At 44.6% G+C, this 20589-nt stretch overlaps 1 protein-coding gene across 17 annotated transcripts in view; it reads right to left on the reverse strand.

Annotated features, from left to right (window-relative positions):
• The window catches only part of cast (calpastatin), a 196354-nt gene that overhangs the window by 167357 nt on the left and 8408 nt on the right, over nt 1–20589 (reverse strand). The window contains exon 1 of one of the 17 annotated variants that reach the window (XM_078214737.1): nt 1223–1461. The exons of the other annotated variants lie outside the window; for them this stretch is intronic. Coding sequence (XP_078070863.1) covers nt 1223–1246 — 24 coding nt within the window. The 5' untranslated portion in view covers nt 1247–1461. Of the gene's footprint in view, nt 1–1222; nt 1462–20589 lie in introns of those variants that run through there. 17 annotated transcript variants of the gene reach the window in all.

Raw genomic sequence — 20589 nt, forward strand, 5'->3', positions numbered from 1 at the left:
GGAATTTGCAGAGTTTTTGATGGCGAACACTCTGTGCTCACCAGCATGACCCCAAGGAATCAGATTCCAGCTTCATGACAAAGAGCAAGTGCAGATTAACACAGCAATCCTGAGGAGTTGGTCAGGTTGCTCTTAGAATCATAGAAACATAGAAACCCTACAGTACAGAAAGAGGCCATTTGGCCCATCGAGTCTGCACCGACCACAATCCCACCCAGGCCCTACCCCCATACCCCTACATATTTTACCCACTAATCCCTCTAACCTACGCATCTCAGGACACTAAGGGGCAATTTTAGCATGGCTAATCAACCTAACCCGCACATCTTTGGACTGTGGGAGGAAACCGGAGCACCTGGAGGAAACCCACGCAGACACGAGGAGAATGTGCAAACTCCACACAGACAGTGACCCAAGCCGGGAATCGAACCCAGGTCCCTGGAGCTGTGAAGCAGCTGTGCTAACCACTGTGCTACCATGCCGTCCACTTCTTTAGAGCACAGTGCTGCTTCTTTAGAGCACAATTAGGATTTCCACTGGTATGATAAAAGTCACAAAATCATGTTACCATGAAGATTTAAAAAAAATAAATGTTGTGCTCATCAAGGTGACTAAGACACTTCTCCACTAAGACATGTGCCCCCATCATGTATCCCAGATGAGATATCACACAGTCAGATGCTATACTCTGTCAAAATGGGCAGAGCACGGTAGCACAGTGGTTAGCACTGCTGCTCCACAGCTCCAGGGACCTGGGTTCGATTCCCGGCTCGGGTCACTGTCTGTGTGGAGTTTGCACATTCTCCTTGTGTCTGCGTGGGTTTCCTCCGGGAGGTCCGGTTTCCTCCCACAGTCCAAAGATGTGTGGGTTAGGTTGATTGACCATGCTAAAATTGCCCCTTAGTGTCCTGAGATGCGTAGGTTAGAGGGATTAGTGGGTTAATATGTAGGGATATGGGGGTAGGGCCTGGGTGGGATTGTGGTCGGTGCAGACTCGATGGGCCAAATGGCCTCTTTCTGTACTGCAGGGTTTCTATGATTCTATGAAAATAATATTCACCACAAAACATCAGGAAGCTGTATGGACTGCTTAGTTTGGTACTTGTCTGCACCCACTAGGAATTTGGTTCAGATTAGATGCAGTCAGGCAATCATGAAAGTATTTTTCAAAATGAGCCAAAGCTCTCAGTATCTCCATAAGGCACAGGAGACTGGGACATACAGACAGCAGCTGAAACATCACCATGATGAACTTAGAGCATTCGTCTCCCTCTCTCCACAGCTGGTGTTGCTCTGCATGTTCTCATCTCCTCCCATTCCTCCTCGCATGCCTCCAGGCAGCTGCTCCAAGCACACACTTTAACTCCTTTAACAAGATGGCACTGTCCATTAAATGTCGGCTAAACTGGCATCGCAGCTTAAGATCCCATCTTGGTCACCTCGGAGCCCCTGAAGTAGCCAGGGAAATTTGCCACTGTTCCTGGTAATTCAAATATCACAAGAAAGAAGCATAGTCTAAGCAAAAGATGCACTGAAGGTCTATTGATTTATTATTCGCATAACACACATTCTTATACCATTGGGTACTGTGGTCAAATTAACATCAACAAATATTGGAAGGCTCCATTATAACTTCTCTCTCAACTCAAGATGCTCTCCCGCTGCCCCAATTACTTCCAGTATTAGAAACCCCTATGAACAGCAAACGGCTGTTTCAGTGTACACAGAAGCAGTGGTTCACATTTCAGCCTTGTTATCCTTTAGCTGCCCCTGCATCGCCCCAGAGAATCTTGAAAGCTTGGCATAATTTCCTGAGACGCTTAAAACTGCAGTCCAAATACAGAAATGAACAAGGGTTTTTTGTTACAATTCAAACTTACTCTAAATTCCTTGTTCCTCATGCTTAACTCAAAATTCTGCTTCCGGAAGCCTAGGAGCTAAAACAAAACTGTATGCATGAAAGAAGTGCTTTATTATGGTATGTTTTGGAAGGAATACGAAACCTCTTGTACACTCATTTGCCTGTCAAATAAATAACAAACATAATCGTTGCAGCTTAAGTTAAGGTTAAATAGAAGCAAGAGAAACAATAGATTTCAAAATTTCACTGAATTTATAGGTTATTTCAAAGTATGTGGAAACTTCAACAGACATCTGAATAGATATCCTCAATTTGGACAACGCAGGTCTCCGTGTCAGATTTCAGCTGAGACTTCTCTCAGTTTAGTGGTTGCACTAAGACAGGATCAAAAGGAATTGTTCACCATGAAGTTGTCAATCACAAAAAGGTTTCAAATGACAAGCAGCAGCTCATAGCTGGCAGCCAGGCAACCTGTACCCCTATAGAGCATAGCCAAAACAGCTTTGTTCATACCACCCTGAATGGATAATTGCAAATGCCAGGAATTGGTAGAACTATAATAAATAGCAATTTGCATTTTCTTCCATGGTAGACTTCGCAACTGTTTGTTATCAGACATAATCAGCCACCAATTCTGTGGTACTGAAACACACTGCATATGTCCTCATCTTCCTCATTCAGACGCAGAAGTTACCCAAGACAGTTGCTGTAACAACCATTTAAAGGCAGGTGCTGACCAGCTACAAATCCCTACAGATGATGCATCTTTTTGAAACAAGGCAGATTGCTAAGCCATCACATATCCCAAGAAGTGGCAATGCAGGTCTGCATTTCGTACATTAAGAAATCTGAAGTACTGATATACGAATAGGTTCCTATGAAGAAAAGAATGAAGCCATAATAAAAGGCATTCATGTTTATAAAACAAATCAAATAAATTCTAGTTAGCCAGTTAGGATAACCTGTAGTTTCCTTGCCCAGCTGAGATCATGAACTTATTAAATGTGGAACTGCAATATAAAGCCATGTCTCATTACTGTAGCTGATTTTTCAATGATCTGAAGTAGGCTCAATAATGTTAGTTAAGAATATTACTTGAGCGTGCAAAGTATTTGCAATTAGAGTTTGAAATAATACTGACTTGGGAACACAACTCATTACCTCATAAGTATTCAGTAAAGTTTCAGAGGGCATTGTTTTCATTATAACTATAACACTCATCCATAAATTCATATTGGGCCACACAGTATATTGAAATTTGCAACTTATTCCATACATTTACATATTACAGAGAAGGTCACAGCCTCTGCAACTATAACCACAAAACAGAATACTAAACAAAATGACTTGCAACTGAGTACCAAAAGTTCAATATCATGAAACCGACACTTTCTCCTCGTCTGGTCAACCAATATAGAACATAGAACATAGAACATTACAGCGCAGAACAGGCCCTTCGGCCCACGATGTTGCACCGACCAGTTAAAAAAAAAAACTGTGACCCTCCAACCTAAACCAATTTCTTTTCGTCCATGAACCTATCTACGGATCTCTTAAACGCCCCCAAACTAGGCGCATTTACAACTGATGCTGGCAGGGCATTCCAATCCCTCACCACCCTCTGGGTAAAGAACCTACCCCTGACATCGATTCTATAACTACCCCCCCTCAATTTAAAGCCATGCCCCCTCGTGCTGGATTTCTCCATCAGAGGAAAAAGGCTATCACTATCCACCCTATCTAAACCTCTAATCATCTTATATGTTTCAATAAGATCCCCTCTTAGCCGCCGCCTTTCCAGCGAAAACAATCCCAAATCCCTCAGCCTCTCCTCATAGGATCTCCCCTCCATACCAGGCAACATCCTGGTAAACCTCCTCTGCACCCTCTCCAAAGCCTCCACATCCTTCCTGTAATGTGGGGACCAGAACTGCACAATATGTGCCATTTAACTCTGAGTCAAAATTATTTTTGTTACTGTCTCCCAGAAGCTGATCTTCAAAATTGATGTATCATCTTTCCCACAGTAACATACTGTACACTTTCCTTTCCATGTAGGATTGCATTGCTCCTCTGTTGTACAGATACAAAACATGGACAATTAAACATTTTGTTACCTTTAGACCGTCACTTAAATTTTCAGACAAAAGGTTTGTGGGCCTAGTTAGTCACAACAAAAGCGCATCAGCTCAAACTTTCCAAGACCGTTTAATCTTGGCATTTCTTGGAATCAAATCAGCAACAAATTCTTCTAGAAGCAAGTCTGTACACATTTACACATTTGCTTTTTATAAAGGTTACCCACGAGTAAAGCAATTAGCTGATTCAGTGCCAATCTGTAAATAGCCATTTGAAACCCTGTTGTCTTCAACACAAGCTCGCAACAGCCTGAACAGTTACAAGTACAATTTCTATGCAAACAAAAAACATTTGGGGATTATTTTGTTGATGTGAGCTTTTCATTTCTCAATCTCAAAGTCAAATGATTTATGAGGCACATCTAGGTTTGAGGTTTTTGAACAAAATGTTTATAGAAAATGGTTATTAACCAAAGTTCACACTGCAGTGGGTATGATTTATGACATGAGGAGGTAACCAAATACATTACTGTGTTCCATTTCAAATTCTGCAATTTATCTTACAAAGCATGCACTTTTCTCCTTCCTTCGCATTTTTGTCTAGCTTTAAAAACACATTTCGCATTTTTCCATTAATTTGCTTGTGTGTGACATGATAAAAATTCCCACACATAACTTTTATTTTCGGTAAACTTTTGAAGTCTTTGCTCCAGTGGAGAATAACCAACCACCCAGTATAAGCCAATTGGGCTGAATGGACTGCTTATGGCTTATAAACTTGATGGAAATACATATACCTGAAAATAAAAAGGAGAGTCAACTAATGGGATCCGTGTTCATTCCCAATTCTGTACATCGAGAAAGCCATGATTGCATGAAAGGGCTGGGGGAAAGATGGGAGGAAGCATGGCAAAGTACGAACCACAGGCTGCATCTCTGCATTAAATATAGACAGCATGCAAAAAGGTACTGAAGGAGTGTTTCATGAGTCTACCCAATAACCGTAGAAGAGTCCAAGGCAAGGAGCATTAAAGGAGAATAAATATTTCATGGGTAGATTTTTAAGGATGGTGAGCATCACCATCGGTTCTCGACAGCCCACTGCTATTTAACACTCACTTGAGCATTGATTGGAAGTGGGCAGGACTTCTGTTTGCTCCAGGAATAAGTTCCCACCTGTGGGAGCTTAGAGCCAAATCAGATTGGCCAACAACTCTCCAATCCCTCATGGTAGGTTGGTGAAAAAGGTTGGATCCCATGGGAAAAAGGGGGAGGTGGCTAGATGGGTGGAGAACTGGCTTGGTCACAGAAGACAGAGGGTGGTAGTGGAAGGGTCTTTTTCCGGCTGAATGCCTGTGACTAGTGGTGTTCCGCAGGGCTCTGTATTGGGACCTCTGCTGTTTGTCATTTATATAAACGATCTGGAAGAAGGTGTAACTGGGGTGATTAGTAAGTTTGCGGACGACACGAAAATGGCTGGACTTGCAGATAGTGAGGAACATTGTCAGAGGCTACAGAAGGATATAGATAGGCTGGAAATTTGGGCAAAGAAATGGCAGATGGAGTTCAATCCAGATAAATGCAAAGTGATGCATTTTGGTAGAACTAACGTAGGGGGGAGCTATACGATAAATGGCAGAACCATAAAGGATGTAGATACGCAGAGGGACCTGGGTGTGCAAGTCCACAGATCCTTGAAGGTGACGTCACAGGTGGAGAAGGTAGTGAAGAAGGCATATGGCATGCTTGCCTTTATAGGACAGTGCATAGAGTATAAAAGTTGGGGTCTGATGTTGCAGTTGTATAGAACGTTGGTTCGGCCGCATTTGGAATACTGCATCCAGTTCTGGTCGTCACACTACCAGAAGGACGTGCAGGCTTTAGAAAGAGTGCAGAGGAGGTTTACCAGGATGTTGCCTGGTATGGAAGGGCTTAGTTATGAGGAGAGATTGGGTAAACTGGGGTTGTTCTCACTGGAAAGACGGAGGATGATTGGGTGACCTAATAGAGGTATATAAAATTATGAAAGGCATAGATAGGGTGAATGGTGGGAAGCTTTTTCCCAGATCGGTGGTGACGTTCACGAGGGGTCATACATTCAAGGTGAGGGGGGGGAGGTTTAACACAGATGTCAGAAGGACGTATTTTACACAGAGGGTGGTGGGGGCCTGGAATGCGCTACCGGGCAAGGTGGTGGAGGCGGACACACTGGGAACGTTTAAGACTTATCTAGATAGCCACGTGAACAGAGTGGGAATGGAGGGATACAAAAGAATGGCCTAGTTTGGACCAGGGAGCGGCGCGGGCTTGGAGGGCCGAAGGGCCTGTTCCTGTGAACAAAGAACAGTACAGCACAGGAAACAGGCCCTTCGGCCCTCCAAGCCTGTGCCGCTCCTTGGTCCAACTAGACCAATCGTTTGTAACCCTCCATTCCCAGGCTGCTCATGTGGCTATCCAGGTAAGTCTTAAACGATGTCAGCGTGCCTGCCTCCACCACTCTACTTGGCAGCGCATTCCAGGCCCACACCACCCTCTGTGTAAAAACCATCCCTCTAATATCTGAGTTATACTTCGCCCCTCTCACCTTGAGCCCGTGACCCCTCGTGAACGTCACTTCTGATCTGGGAAAAAGCTTCCCACCGTTCACCCTATCTATCCCCTTCATAATCTTGTACACCTCTATTAGATCTCCCCTCATTCTCCGTCTTTCCAGGGAGAACAACCCCAGTTTACCCAATCTCTCCTCATAGCTAAGACCCTCCATACCAGGCAACATCCTGGTAAACCTTCTCTGCACTCTCTCTAACGCCTCCACGTCCTTCTGGTAGTGCGGCGACCAGAACTGGACGCAGTACTCCAAATGTGGCCTAACCAGCGTTCTATACAGCTGCATCATCAGACTCCAGCTTTTATACTCTATACCCCGTCCTATAAAGGCAAGCATACCATATGCCTTCTTCACCACCTTCTCCACCTGTGTTGCCACCTTCAAGGATTTGTGGACTTGCACACCTCGGTCCCTCTGTGTTTCTATACTCCTGATGGCTCTGCCATTTATTGTATAACTCCTCCCTACATTATTTCTTCCAAAATGCATCACTTCGCATCACTGTGCTGTATTGTTCTTTGTTCTTTGTTTGTTAATCCATCCAGACACAGCACCATAGTGGCCAGAAGAGGTACTGCAGTGCTCTGGTGAGAACTAAGTCCTGGAACCATTCTCAAGGTAAGTCCCAGGGGTGAGAGGGTTACAGATGTGTGGGTCGGGGGTTTGGGGTGGGGGTGGGGGTGGTGTTTGGGAGGGGGTGATCGTGGCATTGTGAAGTAGGCCAAGAGGGTGGGGGATGACAGGAGTCCAAGGTCCCGGTGGGGACGGCATCCCAAATCTGAAAGGTCCCACCTGCTCCTGCCAGCCGAACAATTGAGGCTGGATGGGAAAAGTGGCCACTTGTGGGCCTTCATAAGTGAAAGAATAGGTTTCCTGCCTAAGGCTCCACCCGCCCAACCATGACAAAAATTGCATCTGGGTCAGGGTGGGCAAAACCCGGGGGGAATCCCGTCCAGGCAATTTTACACCCCCCACCCCCACCGTGCCTCAGAACCCACCCCGCCAGGAGGGTAAGATTCTGCCCTGTGTGCATGCCGTAAGAGTGAATAATTTACACTGCTGTTTTTGAGCTTGGCAGCAGATGTCTGTCTGCAGAACGTACGAAAACACCAAAATTATTTTTTGACTTTTTGCAAAAATAAAGACAATTCCTAACAATACTAGCCTGTTCCTTCAAACAGATTGCCTGTGGCTGAGGAAGGACAAGTATATTGTCTTTATGGGACGACCCATCAATGGTTTGCACTAAACCTGGTGGCAAGCCAAGACACAGGAGCGATAATCAATCACACGCATACTCATTTGGAATGCTGCTGAGCAACGCCTCTGCCAATGGCAAAATTATGAAGCCTGCAACATATGTCAACTCTGGACAGGCTGGGGGGGTGGGGGAGGGATGCAGCTGTTTATAAAAGCTGAGGTTTCACCAATCCAGACAAGTGCGTCACTGCTGCAAAAGGCCTATTATCTGCTTGGCCTGCCCCGGTGGCTGAATCATCCCCACCAAACCTTCTTCATGCTGCTATTTGTAAAAGCCACATGATTTCAGTGAGTATCCTGATCTCCCAGCAGCCATCCCACTCTCCCTCAATCAAAAGCTGGTACATTCAGCTGTCTCAGGTTTGTGACTTTTTTTTCAAAAGTTTCTTGCACGAATCTGCATGACAAGATTCCAGTAATCACAAATTATATATTCCAAAGATGTGCAGGTTAGGTTGATTGGTCATGATAAATTGCCCCTGAGTGTCAGGGAGATTGGCAGGTTAAATACGTAGGATTAGAGGGGTAGGGCCTGGGTGGGATTGTAGTTGGTGCAGGCTCAATGGGCTGAATGGGCTCTTTCTGCATAAAGGGATTCTAGGATTCCATGATTAATAAATACCACTGGATTAAGTAGAAGAAACCCATACTCCCCAGGTGGCTCTAATTAGGCCCTGAACCTGGGCTATTCTTGCCACTTTCACTCTTGCTTAGTGCATGTGATAAACTCATTTTTCCCCTCAAAACATACCCTTAGTGAGCTGATAGATGCAGCATTCTGCTTGATCTGATATACTTATTGGACCTTGGATGGAGCCAGCTACATAAAGAAGATTTTTGTCCCCTGAGCCATCATGTGGAGGTGCCAATCATGAAAAATCTCCGCAGGTCTTTTTCCAAAGATGGCATATCTTCACAACCACCTCCCTGGTGGTCAGCTGTCCATCAGCTACAAAACAAACTGGGCCTGGTACTGTACACCTGTGGCCAGTCCTTCCATTGCACACGCATCTAGCTGTAGAGTTGCTGCGCAACTTCCTTCCTCATCCTCCATTCCATGAACATCTGAGAAATCCATAAAATATCACTCTATTGGCTAACACAGGGAACATAAAAATAAAGTTCCTCTAAATAAACGGAAAAAAGGGAAACTCCACTCCAAATTATGAGAAATTAAAATAAATTTCACGTGATTTGTTGGCATAGTGATAATGTCACGGGACCATCCAAAGGCCCAGGGCAAAGCTCTGAGGACATGGGTTCAAATCCCACCACAGCAGCTGAGGGATTTTAAATTCAATTAATTAAAAACCTGGAACTAAAATTTAATCCCAGTTATGGTGACCATGAAACAATTCGATTGCCATAAAAACTCATTGTGCTTTAGTCAGTAAGAAATAAAACTGGATGGTCCACCGAGCATTGACATAGGCACTGGGAAAGACAAGAGTGCCCACTCCCTGGAAAATCCTCTTTACTAAAATCGGAAGGTTTGTGCCACAACTGGAAGAGATGTCTCACAGATGAGTCAAATGACAGTCATACCCACAGAATCGTGTCTTACAACCAATGTACCAGGTACCTCCATCAGCATCCCTGGCTATGTCCTATCCCACCAATGTCAGACCCACCAGAAGTGGCAACACATTGGTATGTAATCAAGTGAGAGTAGCCCTGGTAGTCCTCAACTACAACTCCTGACCTCATCAGATTTTATGGCATCAACTCAAACATGGGTAAGAAATTTCCTGCCGTTTACCACTTACCAATAATAGTTTTAAAGACTTGTGTTCTAGAACTAGCTGTGACCCTGGCCAGGATGTTCCAGTATGGCAACCATGAAACAATGTGGAAAATTGCCCAGGTATGCTCTGTGCACAAGAAACAGGACAAATCCAACCGCTAAAATACCATTCCCAATCTACCCTCAATCATCAGTAAAGTGATGGAAAGGATCATTCATCAAGCAGCACTTGCTTAGCAATAACCTACTCTATGATGCTCAGTTTGGGTTCTGCCAGGATCACTCAGCTCCTGCCTTGATTCAAGCATGGACACAAGAGCTGAATTCCAAAGGTGAGGTGAGAGTGACTGCCCTTGACATCAAGGCAGCATTAGACCAAGTATACATTGAGGAGTCAGAGTATATTTGAAGTTAATGGGAATCAAGGGTAAACTCTCCAATAATTGGAATCATGAGTAACAAAAACAAAGATGGTTGTGGTTATTGAAAGGTAATCATCTCAGTCCCAGGATGTCACTGCAGGAGCTCCTCAGGGCAATGTCCTGGGCCCAACCATCTTCAGCTGCTCTCTCAATGACCTTCCCTCCATCATCATTCACGTCACATAAGTGCCAGGCAATGACCATCCCAACAAAAGAGAATGCAGCCATCACCCCTTGATATTCAATGGCATAACCATTGTTGAATGGGAAAAATTACCCCGGAGTGTTTGTTTGAGCAAAGCTAATTCATTCGTATTTACTTATGTTCCCCTCTGGTTTCAGAGTAGAGTTTTGATTGGGTTGACTGACAGAGACAGAATCATGTGGTTAATGGGAAGAGCTAAGCTTGCAGGAAAGAAAGAGCTTCAGTTTCTGTGGGCAGCTCAGTTGCATAGTGGTTAGCGCTGCTGCTTCACAGTGCCAAAGATTCAGGTTCAATTCTGGCCTTGGGTGATTGAATCTGTGGAGTTTGCACATTCTCCCCGTATCTGCGTGGGTTTCCTTCGAGTGCTCTGGTTCCTCCCACAGTCCAAAGATGTGCAGATTAGGTGGATTGGCCATGCTAAATTGCCTGTTAGTGTTCCAAGATGTGTAGGTTAGGGGGATTAACCATGGTAAGTGTGTGGGGTTACCGGGTTAAGGTAGGAAAGGGCTTGGGAAGATAGTCCTGCTGCACTGTGAGGATTTTATGAGTTTCATTTCTAAATACCAACAGTTGCTGGCTGGGCTGCCAGAAGAAAACAATGGCCAGAATTTTACCGCCTTGCCCGCCCTGGAATCGGCGCAGGCGAGGCTCACAGAATGCAATTCTCCATTGGCCTCGGGCGGGATTTTACAAGCCTCATCCGAGCGAGGTCATAAAATCCCACAAAGTGTCTCTCTATGGGCCTGATTTTACCATTGCGTCGCACCCGAAAACTTGATAAAGTCGGGCGTGAGGCCATTAATGCAATCCGCGCCCACGTCCGCGCAGATGCCCACTTTACCAAGGCCTGAAAATGGCCGCGATCCGATTCGCGTCCGAAATGGGCGCAACGGCGATTTAAATGCATTTGCATGCATTTAAATTGAATTAATGAGCTGCCCGCCCAACTTTACCAGCATTTCCCCCTTTACCATCGTGTTCGCGCGTCGAGATTCGGCGCAAAACAGACCTGCTTGGCAAAGATCTATTTCGGGCGCTCCAGCTGCTGAAGAGGTAAGTTCAGAGCTTCCAACGGCTCTCTGACTCAGATCGATGGTAGAGAGGGGAGGGGGAGGTGGGCTAGATCACTCTCTGGTTGGGGGGGAAAGGAGCAGGAGGCGGGTCAGATGTATCTCTGGTGGAGGGGGAGAGGAAGGAGGAGGGAAGCCCGATCGTTGTCTGGGGGGGGGAGGGGGGGGGGGGGGCCAGATCGTTGTCTGGTGGTGGGTGGGTGATCATTCTTGGGGGAGGTGGGAGGTCCGATCATTCTGGGGCGGGGGGGAAGGCCCGATCATTCTCTGGTGGGGGGCGGGGTGGGGAGGGTGGGGGGGAGTTAATTCGACCCCATCACATTTCTAATTTTGATCATTCCTGTTATAAATGCTACTTAGATTATATTTCACTTGTCATGAATGTTGTTTTTTTTCCCCTACACCAGCAAGTTCAGAAGAAGTAGAAATTATCTTATTACCATTTCCCAAATTATCTTCCAAACATGGACATGCAGCTCTTAGAATTTACTGCAAGTTGGCTGTTGCTAAATACAATTGCAAAGGTTGTTGAATCAAGCAATGGTTATTTGTTCACGCACCTATATGTTTCATTGCACAACTTCAATAAAGGCCTGGATATGTACCTCGGTGGATTTTGCAAGTACAGGCAGCAGAGAGAAGGGATTCCACAGCTATAATAGTGCACGTGCACTTAATTAGTGGAACTGTCAAAGTACTCGGATGTGACTATGTGAAATATACTGGGAGGGAGGCCAGATGGATCTCTGGTCGGGGGGGGGGTCCGCTGCCACTCTGCAGGCAGGGGGGGGAGGGGGAGGAATGGGGGCAGGGGGTTGTGATCGGTCTGGGTAGCGGAGGGGGGAGATGGGTGGATAACGGGGACAGTTAGGTTAGGTGATATCTGTGGGGTCCATCGGTCCCGCTTTTTGCTCCCAGGTCGCTTTATCCACTTTTTGCGGCCCGGGAGCAATGTGACAGCAGTGCGTTTTTCAATTTTTTTTCTCACTGCGCATGCACAGTTCCATACTCCGATCGTTTCAGGCGCGATAAGCCCCGCCCACAGCACAATTCAGACACGCGATTCTTTTTCAGGCTAAGTGCTATCGGGGGCGCCTGAAAGCAGATTTTCAAGTCGGATCTGAATTGCACCCAGATTCAGCACTTAGAATGAAAATGGTAAAATCGGGCCCTATGTCTCTCTCTCTCTCTAGAGGTATTCTGAAGGCTCCAGGAATGTTAACCAAAGTCACAAGCAAGTATATCTGTGTTTTGCTAACTCATTTTAAAGAGAGGGTTAAATCTATGAGGGAAATTTTGTTTGATTGGAATTCATTGGCACAGTGGCACAGTGGTTAGTACTGCTGCCTCACAGCACCAGGGACCTGGGTTTGATTCCTGGCTTGGGTCTGTCTGTGCTGAGTCTGCACATTCTCCCCATGTCTGCGTGGATTTCCTCCAGGTGCTGCGGTTTCTTCCCACATTCTGAAAGACGTGCTGGTTAGGTGCATTGACCATGATAAATTCCCCTTCAGTGTACCCAAACAGGTGCAGGAGTGTGGCGACTAGGGGATTTTCACAGTAACTTCATTGCATTGTTAATGTAAACCTACTTGTGACACTGATAAATAAACTTTAAAAAAAAATTTAGTGATAGGTTATCAGTTAAGAATTGTATCTTGTCATATTTAAGTATTGTTCAATTGTTAAAGCTTAAGCTAATTCATTTGTTACAATAAAACTGTGTTGTTAAACAAAGTTTGTTTTGATACAAGATTCCTATTGTGTTAACAGAGTTGCACCTGGAGTGAAACCTATCCACACATTCATGCCAAAAATAGAAAAACTGCTGGGATCTAGTCTGGCTTCATAATAGACCTTAGGGTTTCTGATCTGGTACACTAACAATTTTAATTGTTCCTTTCTCCTCGGATGTCCTACGATCCACTGAGTATTTCTAGAATTTTCTGCTTTACTTTAGATTTCTTGCATTTGCAGTATTTTAGAATTGTATCAGTATTTTGCCAGGGACAGATCATATCAGATGATCGTCAGTTAATTGGTCTGATAATTATATAGTCGTTCTTGGTGGTTCAAGTTGGTAAAGGTCTGGTTAACTCACACCTTTGGGACTTATGGAACAGTATACCAAATTAATAAAGAAGTGGTAATAGCTGCAGTTTTGGCACTAATTTATGTTTATTAATGGATTTTTAAAAATATATTTTTACATGGGATGTGGGTGTCACTGGCAAAACCCATCCCTAATTGCCCTTGAATTGAATGGTTAGCTTGGTCATTTAAGGCAGCAGTTAAGAGTCAACCACAGTGTTAGGATCTGAAGTTAGGTGTAGGCGTGACCAGGTAAGTACAGCTTATTTAAAGGATATTGGAAAACCAGATGTGGTTTTAAGAACTTCAATGATAATCTTATGGTTACCATTACTGAGATGAGCTTTCAATTCCAGATTTTATTAATTGAAGTTAAATTCCACCAGCTGCCAGGGTAGGATTTGATCTCAAGTATCCACAGCATCAGCCTGGGCCTCTGGATTACTACTCCAGTGACATGACATTACCACTGTGCCACCATCACCTGCCACCATCCACCACCACCACCACCCCCCCCCACCCCGCCGCCGCCCCCCCCCAACAGATGATAAATGTTAATGATGTCAGTTGATGGGAATCAGCATCATCAACATCATATTGCAGACCGATAGTTGCTAGGAGGTAGGCACTAACTCTTAACAGTTTCATCAAAAACATACCCTCTAACTTTTCATAGTGATCAGGCAATTTGTTTAAATGCATGGTCCCTTTATTTTTTCCGTGGCACCATGCCACTGTGTTAACTTAAAGGGGCCAACATGGAGGCACTTTTAGGTTGCTGCGCAGCTGACAGAAGACACTGATCATGAATATAAAACATTAAGGTTCACCTGCAGGTCAGTTGTTCTCCTTCACTGTTAAAGGTTAGTGTGATTTGGAGATGCCGGCGTTGGGCTGGGGTGGGCACAGTAAGAAGTCTCACAACACTAGGTTAAAGTCCAACAGGTTTATTTGGTCGCAAATACCATAAGCTTTCGGAGCGCTGCCCCTTCATCAGGTGAGTCAGGTTAGTGTGACAAACGCAGTCAGAATGATTCTTCAATTCAATTCTGTAGTAATGTTGGTGACTAGTAGACAGACAAGTAAGTAAGTAGTTTGACATGGTTGTGTTACTCTAAACAAGTCTTTTGAAGGCCACAGAAAAACATTTTCACATTTAACTTAATGTTGATATTTCTCTTTTCAAATGTAACCATTTCTTTAGCTAGAAAGCAGAGGGTCTGGAACAGGTGACTTTCATTTTCAGCAAACATGACCATATTTCAGAAAGTATAATTTTGTGCTAAAAGTGATGAGTCAGTCTGGTAATCTGGGCATTTTTGCTGAAATATGTTTTACAGATTTTTTAAAATGTTGCCATGGAGTCTACAACTACAAATAAAAACATTTCTCTCTAGTGCCCTCTGTCTTGGTAATGAGAATCATTAAGTTATTTTGCAAATACCCCTAACTATAATCACTATGAAAACTGATGCTTATAGAAGTGAATGAGTTTTAATTATTTGAAAAATCTGGAAGAGTGTAACATACACTACAAATCAGCAAAAGATATCCAATAGTCAGCTGCCCAAGGAGTAGCTAATGCAAGATTATTTTTGGAAAACTTTACACAGTAGCATTTGCATTTGACTACATACTAAAACCTCATTATTGGATGACTACTGTCATATTCTAATACAGCTAACAGACTACTCCTCATTCCTCAACCTCCTCCTGAGATCCCCAGCATCATAGAAGCCAGTCTTCAGCCAATTCGACTCACTCCATGTGATGTCAAGAATCCGCTGAAGACATTGGATACTGCAAAGGCAATGAATCCTGACAATATTCCGGCTGCAAACTGGTACTCTGGTATGCCTCTAGCCAAGCTGTTCCAGTACAGCTACAACACTGGCATCTCCCTGGCAATGTGCAAATCTGCCCAGGTATGTCCTGTCCACAAAAAGCAGGACAGATCCAGCCCAGCCAATTACCACCCCATCAGTCTACTGTCCATCATTGGCAAAGTGAAGGAAAGTGCCATCAAGAGGCACTCAGCAATAGCTTGATGCTCAGTTTGGGTTCAGCCAAAGCCACTTAGCTCCTGATATCATTACAGCCTTGGTTAAAACATGGTCAAAGAGCTGAATTCCAGAGGTGAAATGAGAGTGACTGCCCTTGACATCAAGACAGCATTTGACTGAGTGTGGCATCAAGGAACCCTAGCAAGAGTAGAGTCAATGAGAATTTGGGGAAAATCTCTCCGCTGGTTAGAGTCATACTTCGCACAAAGGAAGATTGTTGTGGTTGTTGGGGGCCAATCATCTCAGTCCCATGATATCACTGCAAGAGTTCTTCAAGGTAGTGTTTTCCGCCCAACCATCTTCAATTGCTTCATCAATGACCTTTCGTCTATTATACGACTAGAAGTGGGGATTTTTCCTGATGATTGCACAATGTGCAGCACCAATCAGGACTCCTCAGACACTAAAGATGTCTGTGCACATATCCAGCAAGATCTGGGCAACATGCAGGCTTGGGCTGGTAAGTGGCAAATAACATTCATGCCACAAAAGTACCAGGCAATGACTATCTCCAACATGAGAAATTCTAACAATCACCCCTTGACATTCAATGGCATCACAATCACTGAAACCCCCACCATCAATATCCTGATGGTTACCATTGATCAGAAACTGACCTGGACCAGCCATGTAAATACTGTGGCTCCAAGAACAGGTCAAAGGCTGGGGATCATGCAGCAAGCAACTCACCTCCTCACTCCACAAAGCCTGTCCACCATCTAAGGCACCAGTCAGGAGTGTGAAGGAATATTCTCCCCTTACCTGGGTGGGTGCAACTCCAACACTCAAGAAGCTTGACACCATCCAGGACAAAGTAGTCCACTTGATGGACATGCTCTCCACCACCTTAAACATTCACTCTCTTACCACTAACAGACAGTAGTAGCAGTGTGTACCATCTACAAGATGCACTGTAGCAACTCACCAAGGACTCTTCAACAGCACCTTCCAAACTCGCAATTTCTACCACCTTGAAGATCAAGGTCAGTGGTGGATGCAATACTCTTCAAAGCCATACACTATCCTCTCGAGGAACTATATTGTTCCTTCACTGTCACTGTATCAAAATCCTAGAACTCCCTTCCTAACAGCACTGTGAGTGTACCTATACCATACGGACTGCAGTAGTTCAGGAAGGTGGTGCACCACCACCTCCTCAAGGGCAATAAGAGATGGGTAATAAATGTTGGCCTGGCCAGCAACGTCCATACTCTGTGAATAAAAAGAACATCAAGTATAGACGTTTTATTAAAATTTTACTCCATTCTTACAAAGCCAATGTGCAGAGCTGACAGGGCAAGCCCTTAATCTATCACCTTGCTTGCTCCAAAAACCAATTCATATTGAACCAATTCATGGTCCCCGCAAGAGAGACATACAAGATCCATGCTGACAAGGAAAGGCATTGCACCTGATCTTGAGCTTGACCAGACACTTGATCTTGGCCAGATGCTACCATTCATAAACCAAAAGAGCCATAACTCTCTACCATTCATAAATGTTAACTTAGCCAATCAGAGTATCTTGGGACTAATAGTGTTAGCCTTGGAGCAATGGTCGCGCTCTCACTTCTTGACCAGAGGTTGTGGATTCAAGTCTCTTTTCACAACTTGAGCATGTAATTTAAGCTGAAATTACAGCAAGTACTGAAAGAGTACAGCATTGTCAGAGGCATCGCCTCTTGGATGATATAAAGTTATCTAAATGAGCAGACTGTCTGTTTTTGACATGGCTGGTTGAAGGATAAATATTCACCAGGATTCATCAGAACTTGCACTCTTCAAATTATACCATGGACTCTTTCGGACCACTTATAAGGACAGAGGGAGTTTCTGTTAACAACATCTCCAAAAGATCAACTCATCTGACAGATGGCACGCTGTTGGTTTTTAAACATTTTACTTGAGTTTAGCTTTCTACTGTCAAGAATTACTTCAAAGGTGGATTGAAATTGGTAACAGGCTCCCATCATTTGCATTTTTAGAAAGCTACCTTTCAGACAGACAGTGGATGGGATTTTCCAGCCGTGCTTGCCCCAAAACCAGGAAACTTGCCGAAGTCAGCGGACCTTTGCATGGTCCGCACCCCCTCCCCCCAACACGCTACTATTCCCGTGGAGGGTGGGAATGGGAAAATTCCCCCAGAAAGTTTACCAGGACAATGCTTATATAGAAGATGTTGATATGTTCTTTCTAGCTCATCACAGGGAAGAAGGGCCCATTCATAAGTGATGGTTGGTACATTAAAGAAACTAATCCCCAAGGACGTGCCATGTTCTTAAGACATGAAGGAGATTGTCCATTGTCTAAATCAAACCTTACTTTCTGCATATTTAGAAAATGCACTTTGTTGGACCAAAACATGGCTACTACAGGTCACACGATTTGCAAGTTGGCTACAGTTCTAGAAACTTCCAATAGCAGTTGCAGGACAAAAACTCAACCCTCATCCTTGTGGAATCTCACACCTACCATTGTGTAGACTCATTACAATTTGAAACCAGGGACCAGCAGGCGGACGGTTTCCCCAGCCTGGACTTACAAACGGAGAGAAAATAGGAGCAGTAGGCCATTCAGCCCCTCGAGCCTGCACCACCATTCAACATAATTGTGACTAATTCTCTATCTCAACACCATAGGCCCAGACTCTCCCCTACCCCTTGATGACTTTAGTGTCCAGAAATCTATCTATTTCATTCTTAAACATATTCAGTGACTTGACCTCCACAGCCTTATGTGGTAGAGCATTCTGCAGTTTCATCACCCTGTGAGTGAAGAGATTTCTCTCATCTCAGTCTTAAACAGCCTACTTTGTATCATGATACTATGATTCCTTGTTCTAGATCCCCCACCCGAGCCAGGGCAAACATCTTCTCTGCATCCAGCCTGTCCAGCCCTGTCAGAATATTATATGTTTCAATGAGATCCCCTCTCATTCTTCTAAACTCCATGAGTAGAGGCCTACTTGACCCAATCTCTCCTGCCATTCCAGGTGAATCTTCACTGCACTCCCATTATGGCAATTAATTCCTTTCTGAGGTAAACAGACCAAAACTGCACAGAATTTTCCCAAGACCCTGTACAGCGACAGTAAAACCCTCCTTTGCTCCTATACTCAAAATTCTCTTCCAATGAAGTCCAACATATCATTTACCAGTGGAGGCATTGGATACTGCAAAGGCAATGGGCCCTGATAACATTCCAGAAATAGTACGGAAAACCTGTGCTCCAGAACTTGCCGCTCCCCTAACCAAGTTCTTCCAGTACAGTTACAACACTGGTAGCTACCCGACAATGTGGAAAATTGCCCAGGTGTGTCCTGTACACAAAAAGTAGGACAAATCCAATCATCCAATCAGTCTACTCTCGATCATCAATAAAGTGATGGAAGGAGTCATCAACAGTGCTATCAAGCAGCACCTGCTCAGCAATAACCTGCTCTGTGACGCCCAGTTTGGGTTTTGCCAGAGTTACTCAGCTCCTGACCTCATTACAGCTTTCGTTCAAACATGGACAAAACAGCTGAATTCCAGAGGTGAGATTAGAGTGACAGCCCTTGACATCAAGGCTGCATTCGACCGAGTGTGGCATCAAGGAGCCCTAGCAAAACTGGAGTCAATGGGCATCAGGAGGCAAACTCTCCACTAGTTGGAGCCATACCTGGTACATAGGAAGATGGTTGTGGTTGTGGAGGGTCAGTCATCTGAGCTCCAGGACATCTCTGCAGGAGTCCCTCAGAGTAGTGTCCTAGGCCCAACCATCTTCAGCTGCTTCATCAATGACCTACCCTCCATCATAAGGTCAGAAGTGGGGATGTTTGCCGATGATTGCATAATGTTCAGCACCATTCATGACTCCTCAGATACTGATGCAGTTCATGTTCAAATGCAACAAGATCTGGACAATATCCAGACTTGGGCTGACAAGTGGCAAGTAACATTTGTACCACACAAATGCCAGGCAATGACCATCAACAATAAAAGACACTCTAACCACCGTCACTTGACATTCAATGGTGTAACCATCACTGAATCCCCCACTGTCAACATCCTTGGGGTTACCGCTGACCAGAAACTAAACTGGACTCACCACATAAACACAGTGGCTACAAGAGCAGGTCAGAGGCGAGGAATACTGCGGCAAGTAACTCAGCTTCTGACTCCCCAAAGCCTATCCACCATCGATAAGGCACAAGTCAGGTGTGTGATGGAATACTCCCCACTTGCCTGGATGGGTGCTGCTCCAACAACACTCAACAAACTTGACACCATCCAGGACAAAACAGTGCACTTGATTGACACCACATCTACAAAAATCCACTCCCTCCACCACCGACGCTCAGTAGCAGCAGTGTGTACTATCTACAAGATGCACTGCAGCAATTCACCAAAGATCCTTAGACAGCACCTTCCAAACGCACGACCACTTCCCCTAGAAGGACAAGGGCAGCAGATACATGAGGACACCACTACCTGCAAGTTCCCCTCCAAGTCAGTCACCATCCTGACTTGGAAATATATCACCGTTTCTTCACAGTCGCTGGCTCAAAATCCTGGAATTTCCCCACTAACGGCATTGTGGGTCAACCCACAGCACATGGATTGCAGTGATTCAAGAAGGCGGCTCACCACCACCTTCTCAAGGGCAACTAGGGGTGGGCAATAAATGCTGGCCAGCCAGCAATCCCCATATTCCATGATTGAATAAAAAACACTGCTTGCTGGACCTGCATGTTTACTTTCAGTGACACTCAGGTCCCTTCCCTTTGTATGTCACATCTCTCACTCTATCACCATTTAAATAATACTCTGCCATTCTGTTTTTGCTACCAAAATGGATAACTTCGCACTTATCCGCATTACACTGCATCTGTCATGTATTTACCCATTCACACAATTTTTCTACATCGCCTTGAATCCTCTTTTACATCCTCCTCACCACTCACATTCCCACCTAGTTTTATGACAAAAGAAGGGACATCAAAACTCATTATATCTGTGGATACATTAATAACCGTAAGAGTTTTAACAACACCAGGTTAAAGTCCAACAGGTTGGACTTTAACCTGGTGTTGTTAAAAGTCTTACTGTGTTTACCCCAGTCCAATGCCAGCATCTCCACACCATGACTACATTAATAACCGCCATCCATCTGCTAAGGTGAGTAATGGACCAGAGGCATAGAAGCT

The sequence above is a fragment of the Mustelus asterias genome, chromosome 6 (assembly GCF_964213995.1).
Source record: "Mustelus asterias chromosome 6, sMusAst1.hap1.1, whole genome shotgun sequence".
Taxonomy (NCBI): Eukaryota; Metazoa; Chordata; class Chondrichthyes; order Carcharhiniformes; family Triakidae; genus Mustelus; species Mustelus asterias.